The 19718-nt window shown below is 41.8% G+C and overlaps 1 protein-coding gene across 1 annotated transcript in view; it reads right to left on the reverse strand.

Moving 5' to 3' along the window:
* Positions 1–19718, reverse strand: part of Acbd6 (acyl-CoA binding domain containing 6) — a 144631-nt gene that overhangs the window by 17527 nt on the left and 107386 nt on the right. Inside the window, exon 7 of the mRNA XM_059280606.1 lies at positions 3471–3501. Within this exon, the coding sequence (XP_059136589.1) occupies positions 3471–3501 (31 nt within the window). The remainder of the gene's footprint in view (positions 1–3470; positions 3502–19718) is intronic.

Below are 19718 nucleotides of genomic sequence, written 5' to 3' on the forward strand. Positions count from 1 at the left end.
TACCTGTGGGTGCTAGTGTGCACATAGTTGTGTGTATGTGTGCACATGAGTTGCATGTATGACCATGATTGTGCACATGGGTGAATATGCACACGTATATGCTGGCACATGTGGAGGCCAGAGGAGAACACTGGGTGTCTTATTCACTCTCCCCGAGTCACACCTGCTCTTCCACTTTCTGCTCTGTGTCTTTTTGGTACCTCTTTTCCTTCACTGCTGCTTGCTTTGTATCAGGGTGATAGCACTCTGCACTGCTGATGTCATATTCTAATTTCTTTAATGCTTCTTTTTCATCTTTTCTTTGTCACTCTACTGTCTTGATACAAACTTACTAGAATCACCTTCATGTTTAAACTAGCTAAATTCCAGTCATATAAGGAATCTCTTTCCTTCTTTCCTCTTTTCCTTCCTCTCTTCCTTCCTTCCTTCCTCCCTCCCTCCCTCCCTCCCTCCCTCCCTCCCTCCCTTCCTTCCTTCTCTTTATTTCATTTTTCGAGACAGGGTTTCTCTGTAGTTTTGGTGCCTGTCCTGGATCTCACTCTATAGACCAGGCTGGCCTCGAAGTCACAGAGATCCACCTGCCTCTGTCTCCCGAGTGCTGGGATTAAAGGCGTGCGCCACCACCACCCGGCAGGAATCATTATTTTTATACAGCTTTCTTTTATTGACCTTTTTGGTGGTGGATGTGTTACATGAATGTTATCTACTAATGCTTCAACCCTAATGCTACATTTCTAGTTCATTCAAGGATTTTATATAAAAAAAAAAAACCTGCTAATACTTCATGCATACATAGCAGCTGTCAGACACTGTTCTAAGCACTTCACATAAAAGAACCTTTTACACTCTCATACGTGGTCTGAGGTCCCTATTCCATCCAGTGTAAACTAGAGTACTGTGATTTCAGCGGCCTGTGCAGGTCAGTGGTAAAGGACAGTGACCTCAGTGCCCTGTGCAGGTCAGTGGTAAAGGACAGTGACCTCAGCGCCCTGTGCAGGTCAGTGACCTCAGCGCCCTGTGCAGGTCAGTGGTAAAGGACAGTGACTTCAGCAGCCTGTGCAGGTCAGTGGTAAAGGACAGTGACTTCAGCAGCCTGTGCAGGTCAGTGGTAAAGGACAGTGACTTCAGCAGCCTGTGCAGGTCAGTGGTAAAGGACACTGACTTCGGCAGCCTGTGCAGGTCAGTGGTAAAGGACAGTGACTTTAGCAGCCTGTGACGGTCAGTGGTAAGACTTCAGCAGCCTGTGCAGGTCAGTGGGGAACTAGAATATCCAGCACAAGTCTGGCTGAAACCCACAAGGTCTGAATCACTTTTCTAAACTTCTTAAATTGAGTGTTGACTTTTCTCACAAGCTTTTTATACACCCGAATTACTGAATTAAGTATTTCACCTAACTTGGAAATGTAGAAAATCATACCAATAAATTTTAAAATGTTACACCTTCAATTTCTGGGATGAACTCAACTCGATTATGACATATCTTTCTGTCTAAAGTACAATGATGGGTTTCATTTGGTAATATTTTCCTTAGGATTTTGGCATTTATGTTCAAAAGTGAAATGGACTCACAAGTTTCCTTTTTTTCTGCTAGTTTTACTATCCAGATAATACCAGGTAAACTCATAAATGAGTTGGGGTAGACATTTGTAGACATTCCAATTTTTATTATCAGGCCGATTTCCGTGAGTTGCAAACAGCTAGTACAACAGTCTAGATCCCAGGTAATCCAGTGATGCTCAGCTGTGGACAAGGTGCTGACGGGCATCTGAGCCCCTTGGCACTAATCCTAGCCCAGCATTGTCCAGAATGGCAAAGCAGTCTGTGCTCCTTTCTGAAATGGCCGAAGGTGGTTGACCCTTAGCCTGATTTAGACACCGATGGCTGTCTTTTATTCAACAATATTCATACACAAACAGAAGCTCTGAATTCTATTTGCTAGTATTTTATAATCTTTAATATCCTTTTATTTCCCTGAATTTACTTAATAGTTCTCTAAGAGCCATGCTATTATTTCTACCTTACAGATCATTTTTACTCTATTTTATAGACATTGAAGTAAAGATAATCATTTAGTAGAGAAAATGAGTTAAAAAATCCAATTTGTTTTCTTTATTCAGTTATACTAGTCTCCCTTTATCTGGGTGAAAAAAAAATTCAAGAAACTGAAGTTAGGACCAAGCAACACACATACACATACACCATACATGCATCACATGAGCGTGTACACACAACATATATATGCTTACATTGTTTTTTTATTTCTCTACACACTCATAGTAAAATATGACAAGAGATTAACAGCAGTAAGTAATGAAATAAAGGAATATACTCTCTCGAGAAAACATTTTATTGTACTATGCTCACAATTCTTATGATAATATGAGATGACTCAATGTCCATGTATGTGTTAAGATAAAGTGAGGCAAATGATGTAGGTGTCATGACCTATTGTTAGGCTGCTACCAAAGGGTCATCTGGACATAAGCACTGTGATCAGCTGCTCTGATAACTGAGACACTCCAAAGTGATTAATGCACAAGTAGTGTACACAGAACAGGTCAGACGAAGAGATGAGTCATGGCCTAGACCGAAGGACCGAGGATGGCCTGAGACTCTTCATGTTACTCAGAACAGCATGTAATTTAAAATCTATTAACTGTCTATTCCTAGAATTTCCACATTTCATATTTTTGGACTGGAATTGGCTGTGGGCAACTGAAACTACAGAGAGTAAAACCACAGGTTAGGGGTTCCTCAAAGAATTATTTCTCTTGTATGTGAGGTGTACACATGTGTGAGGAGGGCCAGCCTCTGTGTCAGTCAACGTTGTGTGTCTTGCTCTATCGACTGCCACCGTATCTTCCAAGACAAAGTCTCTCACTGGACCTCAAGTGTTCCAGTTTTTGGTTAGCCTGGATGGCCAACGAGCCCCCGAGATCTTTCTGCCTTTGCCCAGGGCTCATGCCACTGTGCCTGGCTTCCATGCTGGGCTCTGAGCTCAGGTCCCCGTGCTCACACAGTGCGCACTTCACCAACCATCTGATTTCCCAGCCTCAAGAAAGCTTCGCTGTTTTAGTTCTTTGGTGTTTTCTTTCTTTCTTTTCTTTTTTTCCCCCTGAGACAGGGTTTCTCTGTGTAACAGCACTGGCTGTCCTGGAACTCACTTTGTAGACCAGGCTGGCCTCGAACTCAGAGATCCGCCTGCCTCTGCCTCCCCAGTGCTGGGACTAAAGGCGTGCGCCACCACATTGGCATTTGCTTTTCTTTTTTAAATAGGAGAGATCAGATTCTACAATAACAAGGACTAGCATCCTGGTTGTCCTAGGCAGTACCAAGAATGAATGAATGCATTGGCAGCAGGGGGTGGAGAAGCCTCTATTGATGATGACACTGCATTTCCACCAGCTCTACCACACAGGCTTAGACGGACACAATGTTCAAATACGACCAATAATTCAGAAGGAGCTTACCGTAATGAAGGGCTGTCTGGCCTTCGTTGTCCTGTAAAGAACACAAAGGACACTTTAGGAAAGGTCTGTAAGTATGTGTAAGTACACAAACTACGGCAAACGCACACGACACCCAAGTTCTACAGGCTGGTCAGACAGGAAGAGCCTCACAGTCACTTTAGATCAAGTGTTACCCTGGAGAACTGTAAACAATCCTGGCAGCGGCTACAACAGAGGACCAAGATAAGCAGATCTATGGAGAATCCAGTCAGATGTGACAGCTTTGTTACTGCATCAGGGAAAGAAAAACTATTTACTGTTCACCTCAGACACTATTAGATGCCGACTTCTAAGAGTGCCCCCAAATCTAAGGAATCTGTGACTTTTAGTAAGAGTTAATAACTTTTTAATGTCTTTTTAAAAGAGTCACAAATCCCAGGCTAAAGATGCTAGGCTTCCTAACCAGATCAAACATCATGAAGAGGTGATTTCAAAGTATGCAAAGTTCCAGTAGTTAAGAACAAGACTTCCAATAGTTACCTCTTACATGGAGAGCAAAAGGCAAAACACATGCAACAAACTATCGGAGCCCAAGAGAGCTGAGTTTAGTAGTCACCCTGAATGCAGAGCCTGCACCTAGGACCAGTGTTAGGCCTGTGATGAAGGATGACGGCTGAACTATCCTCAAACTGTCCTGGAGTTCTCTGTACCTGTTTTCCCACTTAATGTGAGGATGGGGATTGGCTCCAGATGCTAAGGGCATCTCTATTTAATCTTCCAAATAAAAAGCAAGAAACTGCCACAGAGAAATTATTTTCTGATTCGGATAGGGAGAAAGAAATAAGTCATTCCTTAAGGTCTTGGAACCTAGAAGCCTGGCAGGAATGGTGCTGGTGGAGGCCAGGGAGCAAGCCTGAGGCAACACAGCTTGTTTTCCTACCAGGGAGTGTGCTTCTCATAGGGTTTAGAGGCGAGGTGAATGTGGGTGAGTAAGATAAAATAGGAAAGGAAGTCATTGGGGAGGAGGTGGATAGGGTACATTTGGCTGGGTGCCACAGTGGCCAAGTTTTGGATGCCCATCAACGGTTATAAAGATAATGAGATTGAAGGAAAGTAAAAGAAAGTAGCACCCCAAAATAAGGGAGCACAGCTGGTCACTGGGGTGGTCTGAGTGAGAAGTGTCCCCCATGGTTTCAGGCATTTGAACACTTGGTCCTGCACTGGTGCTGGTGCTTGGGGGAGGTTCAGGTGGGGCTGCCTTGATGGGGGAAGTACGTCATTGGACGTATGCTTTGAGATAGAAGTCTTTACTGTCTGTATGCTCTCTGCTTCATGCTTATTACGGCAAGGCACGAGAGCTCTCAGCATCCTGTTCCAGCTGCTACACACTGGTTCTGCGCTCCACCCCCATGATGGACTCTTACCCTCTGGGACCATAAGCCCAAATACATTTTTTCTTCTATAAGTTGTTCTGGTCATGGTGTTTTTATCACAGCAACAGAGGAGTCACTAATACAGTTTTTAGGTACAGACTCTGCCCCCAAGGTTAAGGGAGAGGGAGGAGGAGAGCGGAGGTAGCTATGAACAGATCAGAGTGATGTCAACGTAGAGTAACATGACACGGTGAGTCTCACTCCAGAGAGTTTGGTCTGGGTATAGCTGAGAACAATTGGAAAGAGCAGAACTGGTCTAAATGGCAAAAGACCCAAATCTATCTTGCTAGTTTTCAGTGTTGGACAGTAAAAATGCATGTATATGTGATTGGTCTGATGGGTTTATACTCACTTCTACAGTCTCAGTACAATGTCCAACTGGCAATTCCAGAAAGGGCTTCTGAGTCTACTACAATCTTAGGACTCTAATTTTTTCCCCATCATTATATTTTCCATAATTATTCATTTTTAAAAAGTATAGTTCTCAGTTGGACAGGATGGCATAAACTGCAACTCCAGCACGTGGGAGGCTGAGGCAGGAGGCTGCTTTAAGGTCAGGGTCAGTCTGAGCTACAGTGAATGACCAATGAATCAGGGATTCATGACAAGATCCTGTCTCAAAAAACTGGGACTATGCCAGGAGTGGCGGTGCACGCCTTTAATCCCACCACTCAGGAGGCAGAGGCAGGCGGATCTTTGTGAATTTGAGGCCAGCTTTGTCTACATAGTTAGTTCAAGGACAGCCAAGGTTACACAGTGAGATCCTGCCCCAAAACACACACACACACACACACACACACACACACACACACACACACACGCACACGCACGCACACATGCACGCACGCACACAGGCACACACACACACACCTGGGAATTAAAAAAAAGAGAGAACATTATCTTGCTATTTGGACAAACTTTCATGTTTAATTACTATGTTCATGCATATCAAGAGTTCTGTCCCTCTTAATTTCTAATTCCTTATCCTCACTTGAATTGAGAATTAATTTCTTTTAACCACTTTTACCCATGAATGTAAACAGGTAGCTCCAGCCTTATTTCTAATTAATTAAAAGTAAGTGCTGAGTTCCTGTTATGGCCCAGGCCCTGTTCTAGTGGGAACACAGGGGTAAATGAGACAGAAAAAGCCGAGTGTGGTCTCATGTTCTGGTGGTGGAGGAAGCAATAAGCAAATACATATATTTATCAACAGTCAGTGACCTGAAGATGGTGATGGACACCTGTGGCCTTAGCTACCTAGGAGCTGAAGTGAGAGGGCTGCTCCAGGCCACAAACTTTAGACTAGTACACACACACACACACACACACACACACACACACACACACACACACACACACGATGAGTGCTCTGGAAGAAAACAAAGCAGACTGAGACAGCAGAGTGGTGTTGAGCACTATTTTGGACATTAAAAACAAACCAGGGAATTGGGGAAGAAGCTAGGATGGCAGGGAACCCAGCTTAGTAAACAGCATTAGTCGTCGTCTTCTGGAAGCAAGCATGTTACCAAGCCATGCATAAGAGTTTTCTCTCAGGGCTTTTCAAATGGAGAGAGGGGACAGAGTCTATTAAAGAAGGTCCCTTTCCCTGAGCCATCAGAGTGACACTAAAGGAGACAGGTGGTTCTGCTAACAGGAGGTCTCTAAGTGCTCAGATTCCCAGGGAAAGAAAGTGAGGAAAGGAGGGGACCCTGGGAGTTGGTGTTTGGTGGGTACCATTTCATTTTGGGAGGAAAAGTTCCAGAGCTGGATTATGGTGATGGCTGCCAACAGTGTGAGCACACTTAATGCCAATGTACTGGACAGTCAAAAGTGGTTAAAATGATCAATTTTAACTGGGTGTGGTGGCACACGCCTGTAATCCCAGCACTTGGGAGGCAGAGGCAGGAGGATAAAACGTTCTGGTCATTTTTGGCTATGCAGCATATAAAGGCCAGTCTAGGCTGCAAGAGGCCCTATCTCAAAAGCAAAACATAAATAATTCCAAGTATGATTTTCCTACCAACAAACAATTAAAGGACATGAGCAAGTGTGAAGCTCACTTCGGGAGAAAACTGCAGTAGAGAGAAGGGTACACCCGCAAAGGAGCCAGGCAGTGGTGCGAGAAGCAGCCTGTGTTCCTGTCCTAACTACCCCTGCCCGCCCTCCTCACACCTCTTAGGTAGCCAACAACCACCACTCCCTAGACAAACGCCATCTTTCTGAGAACCCTGACGAAGGCAGAACGTAATAACTGCATCACTCAAGCCTTGCCCATCCTCCTCTCCATTCTGTGACTGCCAGTTCCCAGTATGCATTGCCCCTGGACTGCATGGCTGACAATGCTCTTTGCTTTGCTCAAAACCTGTCCTTGAATTCTTCAGACAACACCACACTCTTCTGTTGTGCTTTAAAAGTCTCTTTGGTATATTTGAGCCTAAAAAAATTATCTATGTTTCTCTTGTGTGTACGAGTGTTTTGCTTGGATGTATGTCTGTGCACCATGTGTGTGCAGTGCCTACAGAGGCCAGAACAAGGTGTCAGAACTGGAGTTATGGATGGCTGGGAGCCACCATGGGGGTTTTGGGAATCAAATCCAGGTCTCTGGAAGAGCAGCCAGTGCTGCTCACTGCTGAGTCATCTCTCCAGCTCTGTATCACCTGAGCATTTTAATTAGACCCACATTCCCTGTATGAGTTCAGGACCAGGGTGATGAGTTCAGGACTCACGTGTGATGTGTCATGCTGGCTAACACTCTTCATGTAGATTCCTTCTGTGTGCTTTATAATTTGGGGTCAGGAGCCCAGTGGAGTTTATCTGTGAGAGGTTCAGTACTGTGCTCACTGATGTCAGTCTGTCCTTCTGGGGTGATTTGTTTCAGGCACATACTGCAGAGGTATCAGCAGCCTGAGGTCAGTTAGTTAATTTCTTAGTTTGGGGAAGTTTAAATTCTGTAAGAGGTGCGAACTTCCCACTCCCACCATGACCCCTGGACTTCCGGCATGGCTGAGACAACTGTGTTGGTGAGCATAAGCTTTCAAGTCTACTCTGAGTGACTGCTGTGTCCAAGACGGCATCCTGTGGGTACTGAGACTGGCAATTCCTTTCAGGGCAACTGAGGGTTGGTCTAAGTTTATCATGTTCTTATTAAGGCCCCTTCAAGTTGATTTTACAGTTTATTATTTTGTCTTATAGCTGTGTTTGGCTTGGCTGTGTATTAAAGGAGATGAATTTCTGAGAGTTGTGGTGAGAGAATTTTTTCTATTTAGTCTGGGATCCTGCAGTTCAGGTCACCTTTTCGGGGAAGCCACCAACTTCTTGTTTGGGGCTAGGCCCCTCTTTTCAGGGCTGTAAGCTTCCTATAGACAAATCTTCAGTGTGCTACAGTCCTGCCACAGTGTGTGACCAGTATCTGTGAAATCATCTTTCCTCATTGGCTTATTTATTAAACTCATGTAAACTAATTGCTGCTAGTCTTTAATTGGACCTACTTTTGCTCTTACGTGAAGCCTTTTGAAAAACGTCCCATGTATCCATAGTGTGAAGCATGTCAGGCACTCCAAAGATGGCCTAATAATAAACTACATCCCATTTCCCTCTTACACAGACTCTTAAATTTGTGTATATTGTTTCGAGTCTCATATGTACTATATAGTAGTCTCTTTGTAATTCTGATGTTTCCATTTTACTAGTAATTATTTTCTTTATGGACTCAGTTTTCTTCTATTTCCAGATTAGTTGTCAACTGAATGTTATTTTACTAAATAAAGTGCTGATGAAAACATTAAACTATTAAGTTCAGAATTTATTCATAGGAAATACCATTATTTTATCCTTTTAATGCTAAGCCACTGATAATACTGCCATCTCCTAGGTATAAAACTCTGTAGTAATTCTCATTTTTTTTCATTGCTAGACATTTTTTATTAAACCAGACCAAAAGCTGTATTTCCAAGATATATGTACACACACACACACACACATATACATACATACATATTAGTCATTTTAAAGTAGCTCTCACATACACTCATACCATTTACATGTGTATATAATAATGGAGATGATATGCTTCCAAGCTATCTTCTATGATCAAAAACTTGAGTGTTACAGATTTCTTTCCTCACAATCACAATGATTCTAATGCTCTCATTCAGTCTCGCTCTACTATTATTCCTAAGGATGCATCAGGAACCATGACAAGAATAACAGAGGGCTGGAAAGATGGCTGAGTCGCTAACAGCTCACGCTCTCTTAGAAAGAAACTGAGTTTGCTTCCTGGCACCCATGTGGTCATCCAGCTCCAGGGGATCCAAAGCCTCAGACTTCTACATGTACACACACACACACACACACACACACACACACACACACACTCACTCACTCTCTCTCTCTTAAAAATAAATCTTAAAAAAATTAAAACAGTAGTAATACACAGAGGGAGTGGATTTTCCCATGACATAGTTAATAAAAAAATTTTTGTTCTGTTCAGTGTTTCATACTTAAAAAAATTGTGTTTCAAGAGACTATATAATAAAGGAGGCACTATAATAAACTGGCTGTGAAGAATTACATGTAGTGATAAAATTTTTTGAGTTAATAATTCTAATTTTAAATTATGTCTAACTGTGGCATGCATTGCCTCTCAGGTCTGTGACTGTAACAGAAAATGATTACATTAATCTAACAATTTAGACATCTGAAAATGCATCTTATGGCTATTTTTCTAAGAACTTTTCTGGGCATTTCTGTCTACCCCATTCTAACTGGCATCCTTAAGAAATGAGGCAGCTCACGCCAGCAGGGTTTTCAAAGAACTGGCATGCTACCTTCAAGTATCCGAACATCAAAACACCACCTTAAACTCCCTCACTCTCTTTGAGGCAGGGTCTCTCTACATACCCCTGGCTGTCCTGGAATGCACTATGGAGAACTCACAGAAATCTGCCTGCTTCTGCCTCCAAGTGCTGGACATCACATGCCTAGCAGCTCTTGCATACAGTTCTTTTTGAAGTATTTTACTTCTCTTTTTCCTTATGGAAGGCCATTTAATTTTTCTTGATGATTCAGTTAAAATCGTAATCTGACCATGTTCCTCAATATCTAGCACCAAGCAAATGCTGGAGAGTGTGAGTGAACAAAAACATAATGTTTTTATTGTACATGGTACAATATAAATGATGCCATTAGAGGGATCAAGGTAGATAAGGTGATTTGGCCTTTCAATTAGTAGCTGCAAATTATTATTATTTTTTTTTAGTTTGATTTTAATTCTTGTCTTCAACAGCAGCTTCTTTTCAGCCAGAAGATTATTAATTACCCTTAGAACTGTCAGTGTGCCCAAATATTTTACATATTCTACTCTTCATCCATTAGAGGCTGAAAAGCAGACAAGAAAGTTCTTCAGGTTGTGACTCAGGAAACACAGGTGATGGATTGGTGGTGGTCACACAAGACGGGTTACCAGGGATTTCTGTTTTATTTTCATGTTGGTTTTATCTTCTTTTTTAGACTCTATTCTTACAATGACTAGTTTTCTTTTCCTTTCTTTTCTTTTCTTCTTCTTTTTTTTTTTTTAATCTTTAAGATCCTGGAAGCTTTTGTTTAAGTGGACTAGCATGATGAATGATCTAAATACAAAAGAAGACGCTGTTCTGGCTGAGAACAGTGACCCAGGGCCTGCACCCTTGACACCTCCACCAGCTGCCAGCAGAAGCAGCTGGAGGTGGAAGGTGTACCCACAGTGCAGTTTGAAAGTCATTTTCTAGAGATCTAAGGATGCTGAATAACAATTTTTTGATATATTTTATGCTATTTTTACTGGCTCTATTTCTAGACTTTTGTCTAATTCTCCATAGAATAATAAATTAATAAATTAGCTTGTCAATAATTTAAGACTTTTCCTGACTAGAACATTTATGAGTTTTCTCCTCCTCCTTTTTCTTTTTCCTTCCTTTTTTTTGTTTTTCGAGACAGGGTTTCTCTGTGAAACAGTCCTGGCTGTCCTGGAACTCACTCTGTAGCCCAGGTTGGCCTCGAACTCAGAGATCCACCTGCCTCTGCCTCCCGAGCACTGAGATTAAAGGTGTGCACCACCACTACTGGTGTGAGTTTTCTTAATAGTTCTCTGAATAAAAAACAAGAACAACAGGATATACTTGGAAAAGCTGACAAAACAGAGCAAAATACAAGACTTGATTCTCTGAAAGTCTTTTTCATTGGAGAAGCAGTGACTCAATCTCCAGACGTCATCTGAATGCAGTTACACAACTGTGACCACGGAAAAAGCTGGGCATTTCAGCTCCCCCTGGTGTCACGACATCTTCATTACACACAAGCAGTCTTTTTCATATGGACTACACCCTTCAGTAGATGATATGAAAATTGGTCAATGACCATCACGAACAGGACAGACAAATGACTGGGAGGCAAACCATGCAAGGCAGCTTGAAGTCATTACTCATCCTTTTAAAGCAACTGAGCAGATTCTCATCTCCATAAATGTCCTCAAGAATGAGTCTGTTTCGAGACCGGCAATGACTGCATTGACTCAGATCCTACCAAATCGCTGGAATGAGGACTGGAGTGAAGGGGCACAGTACAGGGGAGTACTGAAACTAAAGAATGGACAGCAATGTGCTGTGGGTGTCCACAGGGCACTCTTTTTGAGTTCATCGAATCATTCAGACCCACAAGAGTGCTAAAAGGTACAACATGAACAGTTACCCAAGAGTTCCAAGCCAGATTTGCCACAAGAACAGAGCCAGACTCACAGTAACTCACATGACCAGTCCCAGCCACCCGGGAGCTCACTTTTCTCCAGGAAATAGCACTCAGAAGAAATCCCTACCAGTAGGTCCAGGCATATCTCAGATGCCCTGCTGCTTTACAGGCAGACATTATCTTGCTACCATAGGTACCAGGGTTATACACAGGATATGCCAATCAGCAGTAACTGGGGGATGGAGAGATGGCTCGCCAGCACTTGCTGCTCTTGTAGAGGATCTGGTTTGGTTCCCAGCACCCACATGACAGCTCACAGCCACCTGTCACTCTAGTTCTAAGGGGTCTGATACCCTCTTCTGGCCTCCTCCGTCACCAGGCACACACATAGTGCATATATTCACACTTAGGAAAACACTCATACAAATAAAAAAAATAAATCTTAAAAAAAACAAACAACTTTTTTACAGGTCACTTAGGACAGTCCAAAATGCAATATATCTCTTAGGTATTTACCATTGCTTTGCAATTTTTCCAAGTCTAGATTAATTGATCAGCTAGGGATTTCATTTATCATAAATAAGATTATTTAATAATGTAATTGTTATCTTTACCCTCAGAAGGTTACAAGGAATTCAGACATTTAAATGTAAGATCAGAGCAGATCCAGCAGCTGAAAGGACTAAATTCTACAGTACAGTGTTCACTCAGGCAGAATCTCCATCTCCAGCTTAGCTTGAAACAATTAGAGAATATCACAGGACCTGGTCAACTCTACCTATCCTATTTTAACTACAAGAATTTCTTCCATGGTACATGCTCTTTGTTCTTTTGATGAAGTGTATAATATATGAGTTTCTCATAAATATTATATGTATTCTCATACATAATATAGCTAATAAATCATATCTTACAGTATATGTTCTCATATATTACAAACACAGAAAGACAAATACATGTTTTGGTTCAAGAGGAATATGGATTCCAAGTTAAATTGGATTAAATTGAACTTTTATTATTTTTATTTATTTTTGGGTATGAGTGCATGTGTGTGCCATGATGTAAATGTGGAAGTCAGAGGACAACTTGCAGAAATCTGTTCTATACTAATACCACATGGGTCATGGGACTCAAACTTAGATCACCAGGCTTGGTGGCAAGGGACTTTACTTGGTGAGCCACCCACACAGCATAGAAGTAGAAGGGAGACTTTTAGGGGAGAGTGGAAACTAATAATGAGAGGGTAATGGAGGATGACAACAATAAAGAACATCAGGATACACACGTGTGAAGATGTCATAATGAAAAGACCATGACGAGAGGCTTGGTCACTTCCATTATTGTCACCATCTGTGGCAATAAAGAGAGGTAGAAACTTTAGGAGGTGGGGCCTAGTGGAGGAAATTTAGGTCTCCTGAGGTGTGTCCTTGAGTGGCTATTGGGCCACTGGCTCTTCCTTTCTACCTTGCTGCATCTAGGCTGCCATTTCCTCAGTCAGATGGGAGGAAAGGTCATTAGCACAGAATGAGATGAGGAAAAAGCACTGAATGTTGAGAAGAGAATCTGTCAAAGTGAGAGAATTAAGGGGACCAGAGGAACGTGGGACTGTTTAAGAATTACGTGGGAGAATTAAGGGGACCTGAGGTGAGCATAACTGTATGTTTCTCTAGCTACGTTGGCAGCACCAACAGAAGCGTATTTGTAGACAGAATACCAGAAACCACCAGAAACGTACTGATCATGTTTATCTTTAGGTTTGAGTGTGTCTGTGTGAATGTATGCCACATGTGCGTGGGTGTCTGTGGAAGCCAGAAGAGAAGATCCCTGAAGCTAGAGTTTCAGGAGTTTGTGAGCTGACCATTATGGGTGCTGGGAACTGAACTCAGGTCCTCCAAAAAGGCAGTTGAACCATCCCTCCAGTCCCGTCAGAAACCATTGTGTGTGTGTGTGTGTGTGTGTGTGTGTGTGTGTGTGTGTGTGTGTGTTTGTGTGTGTGGATATATGTATGTGTGTGTGTGTGTGTGTGTATATCTGTGACTTTAGTTATGAAATTATGTACAGGATGATCCCAATTTGGAATTGAGATGCGCTTGTCCCTATAAGAAAAAGGATAAGTAGTGACAGATTATCTTGGGGCTAAGACTATGGATGATTTTAATTTTTCTTCACACTTGTTATTTGTAGAAATATTTAGAATTATTCGTATTGATTTTGATATAGTTACTATAAAACCACTTAAACTTTCTATGAATTTGAATAAAATGTATATGTGCATAAAATTATCATTTAGTTATTTAACCATTACCTAGCTGTTTCTCATACAAACTAACAAAGCCAACTGAAATGATGGTTGTCTGTAAATTACTGGCTGCTCACAATTATGAGACGGTAGCTCATCCCCGCCTCCTGTCCACCTGTCTGATGTGTTCCGTAGCAGCTCCTCTCCAGCTCCTCTCCACCCCTTGTCTGATATGTTCTGTAGATCACCATGCCTAATTTGAGGCTTTTGAGTTCAGATGTTGCAGGTTGAAGTGTCCTGGTGTTTAATGTGAAATATTGAGATTTTTTTTCTCTTAACTTAGGGCATATGTCCACCTAGAAATCAATTAGAGTAGGGACATGAACATAAGAACCATGACTCCAATCACAGAATTGGTTGGCAAAGGGGCAATAGGAAGAAAGATAGGAGGCCAACCAGGCCGTCTTCTAATTCTATTTCTGCCTTCCAAGAGGGTTAGAGAAAAGAAGCAGTCTTTAAAAAAAGCATTTTCTTCAACTCTGAACTGCTTGTACCTCTAAGCACCGTATGTCTAAAGGAGATAGGTATTTTGGGTGAAACAAAGGAAAGACAATTACTTTGTTATTCTTTATCCAACTATGGTCTTTAGGGACTCAAATATAAACTGTTCTTTTATGCATTTTTTTGTGTACCTAGCAAATAATAAGCATTCAAGACATAATCCTTCTGGGAACTTATTTGGAATGATTATGGCCCACTAATACAAAGCCTGTTTAGTTTTTAAAATCACTATTAACAATTATTTTAAATCAATGATGCCATTATACACTATTATAATTATGAGGCTTAAATAAAACATTACTCACATCTATATGTTAAAATGGAATAAAGTGTGAGTATAATTTTATGCATCATTTCTTGGTAACCTCAGAAAAGGAAACAGCAACCCAAATATTGGTCTTTACAGACATTCTGTTTTAAAATATATTATAAAGAATAAATGGAATTGAATGTCAAGAATGAGTAAGTGAAAGCTTTTACTCATCTGGTTTACAACTTATATCAGCTAATTTTTCTAGATTTAAATTGATTAAATTTTTTGGTTGTTTCATTTCAAATGACCACACCAGAAGAAAGCTGTTTGTCATGGTTATTTATGCTTTTCCTTTCTGTTTTAGCTTAAAGGAAATGTTCAAATTTAATAAATATGGAGTTATTATAAAGAACAGCCAAATCTACTCCAATGCATTAGAACTGGTCACATGTTTGAAATCTTTGTAACGGATGATACATTAGGGTAAAATAAAACTACTCAGTTGAATTAAAAGTAAACAAAATAACAGAATCATGCTAAAATGAATCAAAATTCACCAATGCCTAAAATCAAAACTATAAAGGTAGAAAAGCACGTATCCTATTGTACATATATCCTCCATACCCTGTCTAAATAAATAAAATCCCCATGGAACATAAATGAATGACAAAATAATATAGGAACTTTACATATCCATACTCCCAAATGAAAAAAGAAAAGAATGCAGCCATGTGCACAAATTCTTATTTACCATCACTTTAAAAATGGTGCAGAATCATGGAAGGCCCTTTCCATGTGGCTGCCCTCTGCTCTGGACCACTGCACCTACAGAACACCTATACTTCTGGAACACTACACCCACAGTACACTTCTAGAACACTACACCCACAGTACACTTCTAGAACACTACACCCACAGTACACTTCTAGAACATTACACCCATAGTGTACTTCTAGAACATTACACCCACAGTGCACTTCTAGAACATTACACCCATAGTGTACTTCTAGAACATTACACCCACAGTGCACTTCTAGAACACTGCAGCTATAGTACACCTACAGAATAGTACACCTATATTTCTAGAACACTATACCCACAGTGCACTTCTAGAACATTACGCCCACAGTACACTTCTAGAACACTACACCCACAGTACATTTAGAACACACCCACAGTACACTTAGAGAACATTACACCTATAACTTTTTCAGAGACTCTTAAGACTTTTCTAGCCAGCACTAAAACTCTCCCCAATCTCCTTCATCTTTTTCCTGTATTACTTGTGATTGTAGACTATTTCTGCTCTTTGAAGGTGAGGACTACGGCATACATTAATTTTGTAGACCCCAATTTCTTTCATAAACCTCTTCATGTAATAATAAAAGCTAAATAAGATTACTTGTAGGAAAACCAATGTGGCTGGTTTCCTTGGGCTTTGGCACTAAATACCTGGTCACAGGTCCGGAGTACACAGAAAAGTGCTGACGGGGCCATGTTAAACATGCTAACACTAGTTAACTGCTCACTGTACAGAAGAATTCCAGCAGAGCAGAGCAGGCAATGAGAGGTCAGACTTTGCCAACTAGAGGCAGAAGACACAGGGAAGTGATGAGTGAGACTCAAGAGCAGGAATGGCGAAGAGGGCCGGCTGCAGAGCCCGGTGGTGATGAGAAGGAGCAGGGTAGCAGCCAGGACAAGTTAGAGGCTCTGAGAGAAGCAAGCTGCAGTCACTTTAGAGCCCAGGGAATAGGCAGCCATAGCTGGCTGAGCCACATGCCAGCCAGTATTTCAGCAATCCAAGAAGGAAGTGGAGCTTTAGCCTTTTGCCTCAGACATCTGTAAACACCGCCAGCAGAGGACAGAAGGAAGGGATGAGGGAAGCAGCAGTGTACTTCAGAGGAAGTGCAAAGTAACAGGCAGAAGAACATGACTGTACGGCTATCTGAAACCAACCCAAGTCTAGAACGTTTTACTTGCAGACCTCCTGAGATTTTATTAAAATGAGAAGAAGGAACAAACACTGGCTGAAGTGCTATCACAAACTGCAAGTTTTATAAGCATCGTTTCTTTCCATTTTTGCAACAACCCTATTACGTAAATACCACGGTGCTCATTTTCTTTCTTTGTTTTTGTTTTTTTGTTTGTTTGTTTGTTTTTGTTTTTGAGACAGGGTTTCTCTGTGTAGCTTTGCGCCTTTCCTGGATCTTGCTCTGTAGACCAGGCTGGCCTTGAACTCACAGAGATCCGTCTGGCTCTGCCTCCCGAGTGCTGGGATTAAAGGCGTGCACCACTACCGCCCGGCACAATTCTCATTTTCAAGTGGAGTAAAATGGGCCTTAGAGAGGGTCTTTGTGACATTAAAAACAAAAAGTCTCTCAACTATATCATACTGTTAAAAAGGAATAAGAGGAATTACACAAATATTAATACAAAGAAGAAAAACCATTAAGAATGTTTATTTTGTAGGTTAAACACAACAGGTGGCATAGTCTCACATTTAGCATACTGTGTAATCTGCATTATCGTAACTTTAAAATTGATTGACCGCAATCTCTGAGTGTAAAATCTTACTAGTACTCCAAGACCAGCAGCACATGGTGGTGCATCCCTTTAATCCCAGCATGCTGGAGGGAGAGGTAGGCAGATCTCTTGAGTTCTAGGCCAGCCAGGGCTGCATAATGAGACCTTGTCTCAAACAAAACAGAAAACTTCGAAACCACACAGCTACCCTCTCTTTCACTCTTCCTCTTCCTCCTCTTAGTGGTGTCAGAATTCTTCCACTGAGGTGCAGCCCTGGCCTCATGTGCGTACACAGATGCAGTTGTTTTGAAAAGCTTAAGTTTCTCCATATTGTTATTGATTTATTATTATTATTCTTTAGGTTTTTGGGTTTTTTTTTTTTTTTTTTTTGAGACAGGGTCTCTCTACATAGCCCTGGCTGTCCTGGAACTTGCTCTGTAGAGCAGGCTGGCCTCGAACTCAGAGATCTGCCTGCCTCTCCCAAGTGCTGGGATTAAAGGTGTGTGCCACCACTGCCCAGCTATATTTTTCTAATTTAAAGCTGCATTTCTTTTTATTTTATGCATTGTGTCTTTTTATTTTATGTGTTTTGTCTATATGTGTGTCTATGCCCCATGTATGTGTATGTACCTAGTGCCTGTGGAGGCCAGAAGTGGGAGTCAGACCCCTAGAACTAGAGTTACAGACAGTTGTGAGCACCATGTGGTATTGGGAATGGAACCCAGGTCCTCCAGAAGAGCAGCCAGTGCTGAACCATCTCTCCAGCCCCATGTATTTATTGTTTAAGTACATAAAGGAACTCCAGAGAAGGGACTAGTAGGACTCAGTTGCTATGAAGAGGGAAATGAGAAAAAACGTCAGCGTCAGCGGGGGGTGGGGGGTGGGGGGGTATGGGGCACTTATCATCATAGAGAGAAGGAGCACGGACTAGAATGTTTGGAAAAAAACACAGGAATAATGTTGTTTTATGCTTACTTAAAATTATATGTAAGTACATGTGTATACAGATGTATGTGTATATACATACATGTATTTTAATTTAAGTTACACTACTTGGGGTGACAACATTCATGCTCTAAACTATAGACTAACAAAATCTCCAGCGCCAGGCAGAGGAAGGCGTCTTCAGAGTTGTTGGTCAGGGGAGTCCAAGAGACCCCAAAATAATATAAGGCAACTGCTGTTGCCTTTGGTTGCTTCCCAGAGGCTGGAGGTAAATCCCTATTGTTGAAAACACGACATACTTTAGACCTAATAGGACTTGCAGGAATCGATCTAGATTGACCTGGAAGCCTCTTCCCTGAGGACTAACCCTCAAGAGTATCAGGAGTGATGCAAGCTGCCTAGAGAGATGAGCAATCAATAGTCTCATCCAACTATAATGCTCATAAACCGCGACAATGACGAGAACAGAAACAATAGTGGCCCTCACATCTCGGGGGTAACCAACAGCCTCCTAACTGGACTGAATGTCCACTCAGTAGGAAGGAATTCATGCCCAATATGGTAGACTTACCCAATTACTGATGGCTGGTGAGGCCACGGACTCTGAAGGAGACTACCATTATAGCTTCCTTAAACCAGTACAATTTCTTACTGTATTCTAAACGCTTCTCCTTATATTCACAGATACGTGTGGCTCTCGCCCCTCATTAAAGAAGCTTCTTTGTGCAGCAGACAGAGACCATTACGAAAGCCATAATGGGCCAAAATATAGAGAACCACTGATCACCCTGGTGCCTGTCCCCAATTTGATACATTTACAACACAATTCTTACACCTAAGGCTCAGGGAAGGCAGATGAAGGAACAGAAAAACAGAAAGAGCCAGATGACCATGACATCTGTTGCAAAACAGTATCTTCTTAAAAGAAAAAAAAAAAAAGAACCAAAGTAGAGGGAGGTAGGAAGGGTGGATCTGGGGGTAGGGTGGGGGTGAAGGTGATCCAAATATGTTGCATAAAGCTCTAAAAGAATTAATAAAATTCTGTATTTTTTAATGTATTAACAACTGAATAATAAGAGAATGAGCAAAGAACAGTGCCTTTAGATAGGCAGGATTTCAATGTCCTTCTGTGATGGAGGGCTGCAGTGGAACCGGAGGATCCTCCGGACCTGTGAACACAATGGGATGCCCTTCTGTGCCCGAGGGCTACAGTGGAACTGGAGGAGCTGGACCCTCAGACGCAGACAATCTGTTGGCCATGTTAAGAACCGCCATGGGAAATGCATGGTTTCAAGATGACCGCTTCTGCACGAAGACCACAAGTAATCAAAGACCCTGAAGAGGTCTCCTATCTCTAGACAGCAGCACAGCTCCATTCCTGAACCCAGTTAAGGCTGGCCCTAGCTGGACAGTGAAATAACTGAACGACAAAAGAGAAAATATTTGAATGCAGGAATCAAGACTGCCTGGAAATGGTTACATACTGCACCACAATGGAAGAAACTGCAGCCAGTCATCCCTAAAACAGCAAAGACAAACAGCAAGGGCTTCGTAAACATAAAATAAACGGTTGTCTTAATAGTCCTTGACTTCCC

Source organism: Peromyscus eremicus, chromosome 15 (assembly GCF_949786415.1).
Source record: "Peromyscus eremicus chromosome 15, PerEre_H2_v1, whole genome shotgun sequence".
In the NCBI taxonomy this organism is placed as follows: Eukaryota; Metazoa; Chordata; class Mammalia; order Rodentia; family Cricetidae; genus Peromyscus; species Peromyscus eremicus.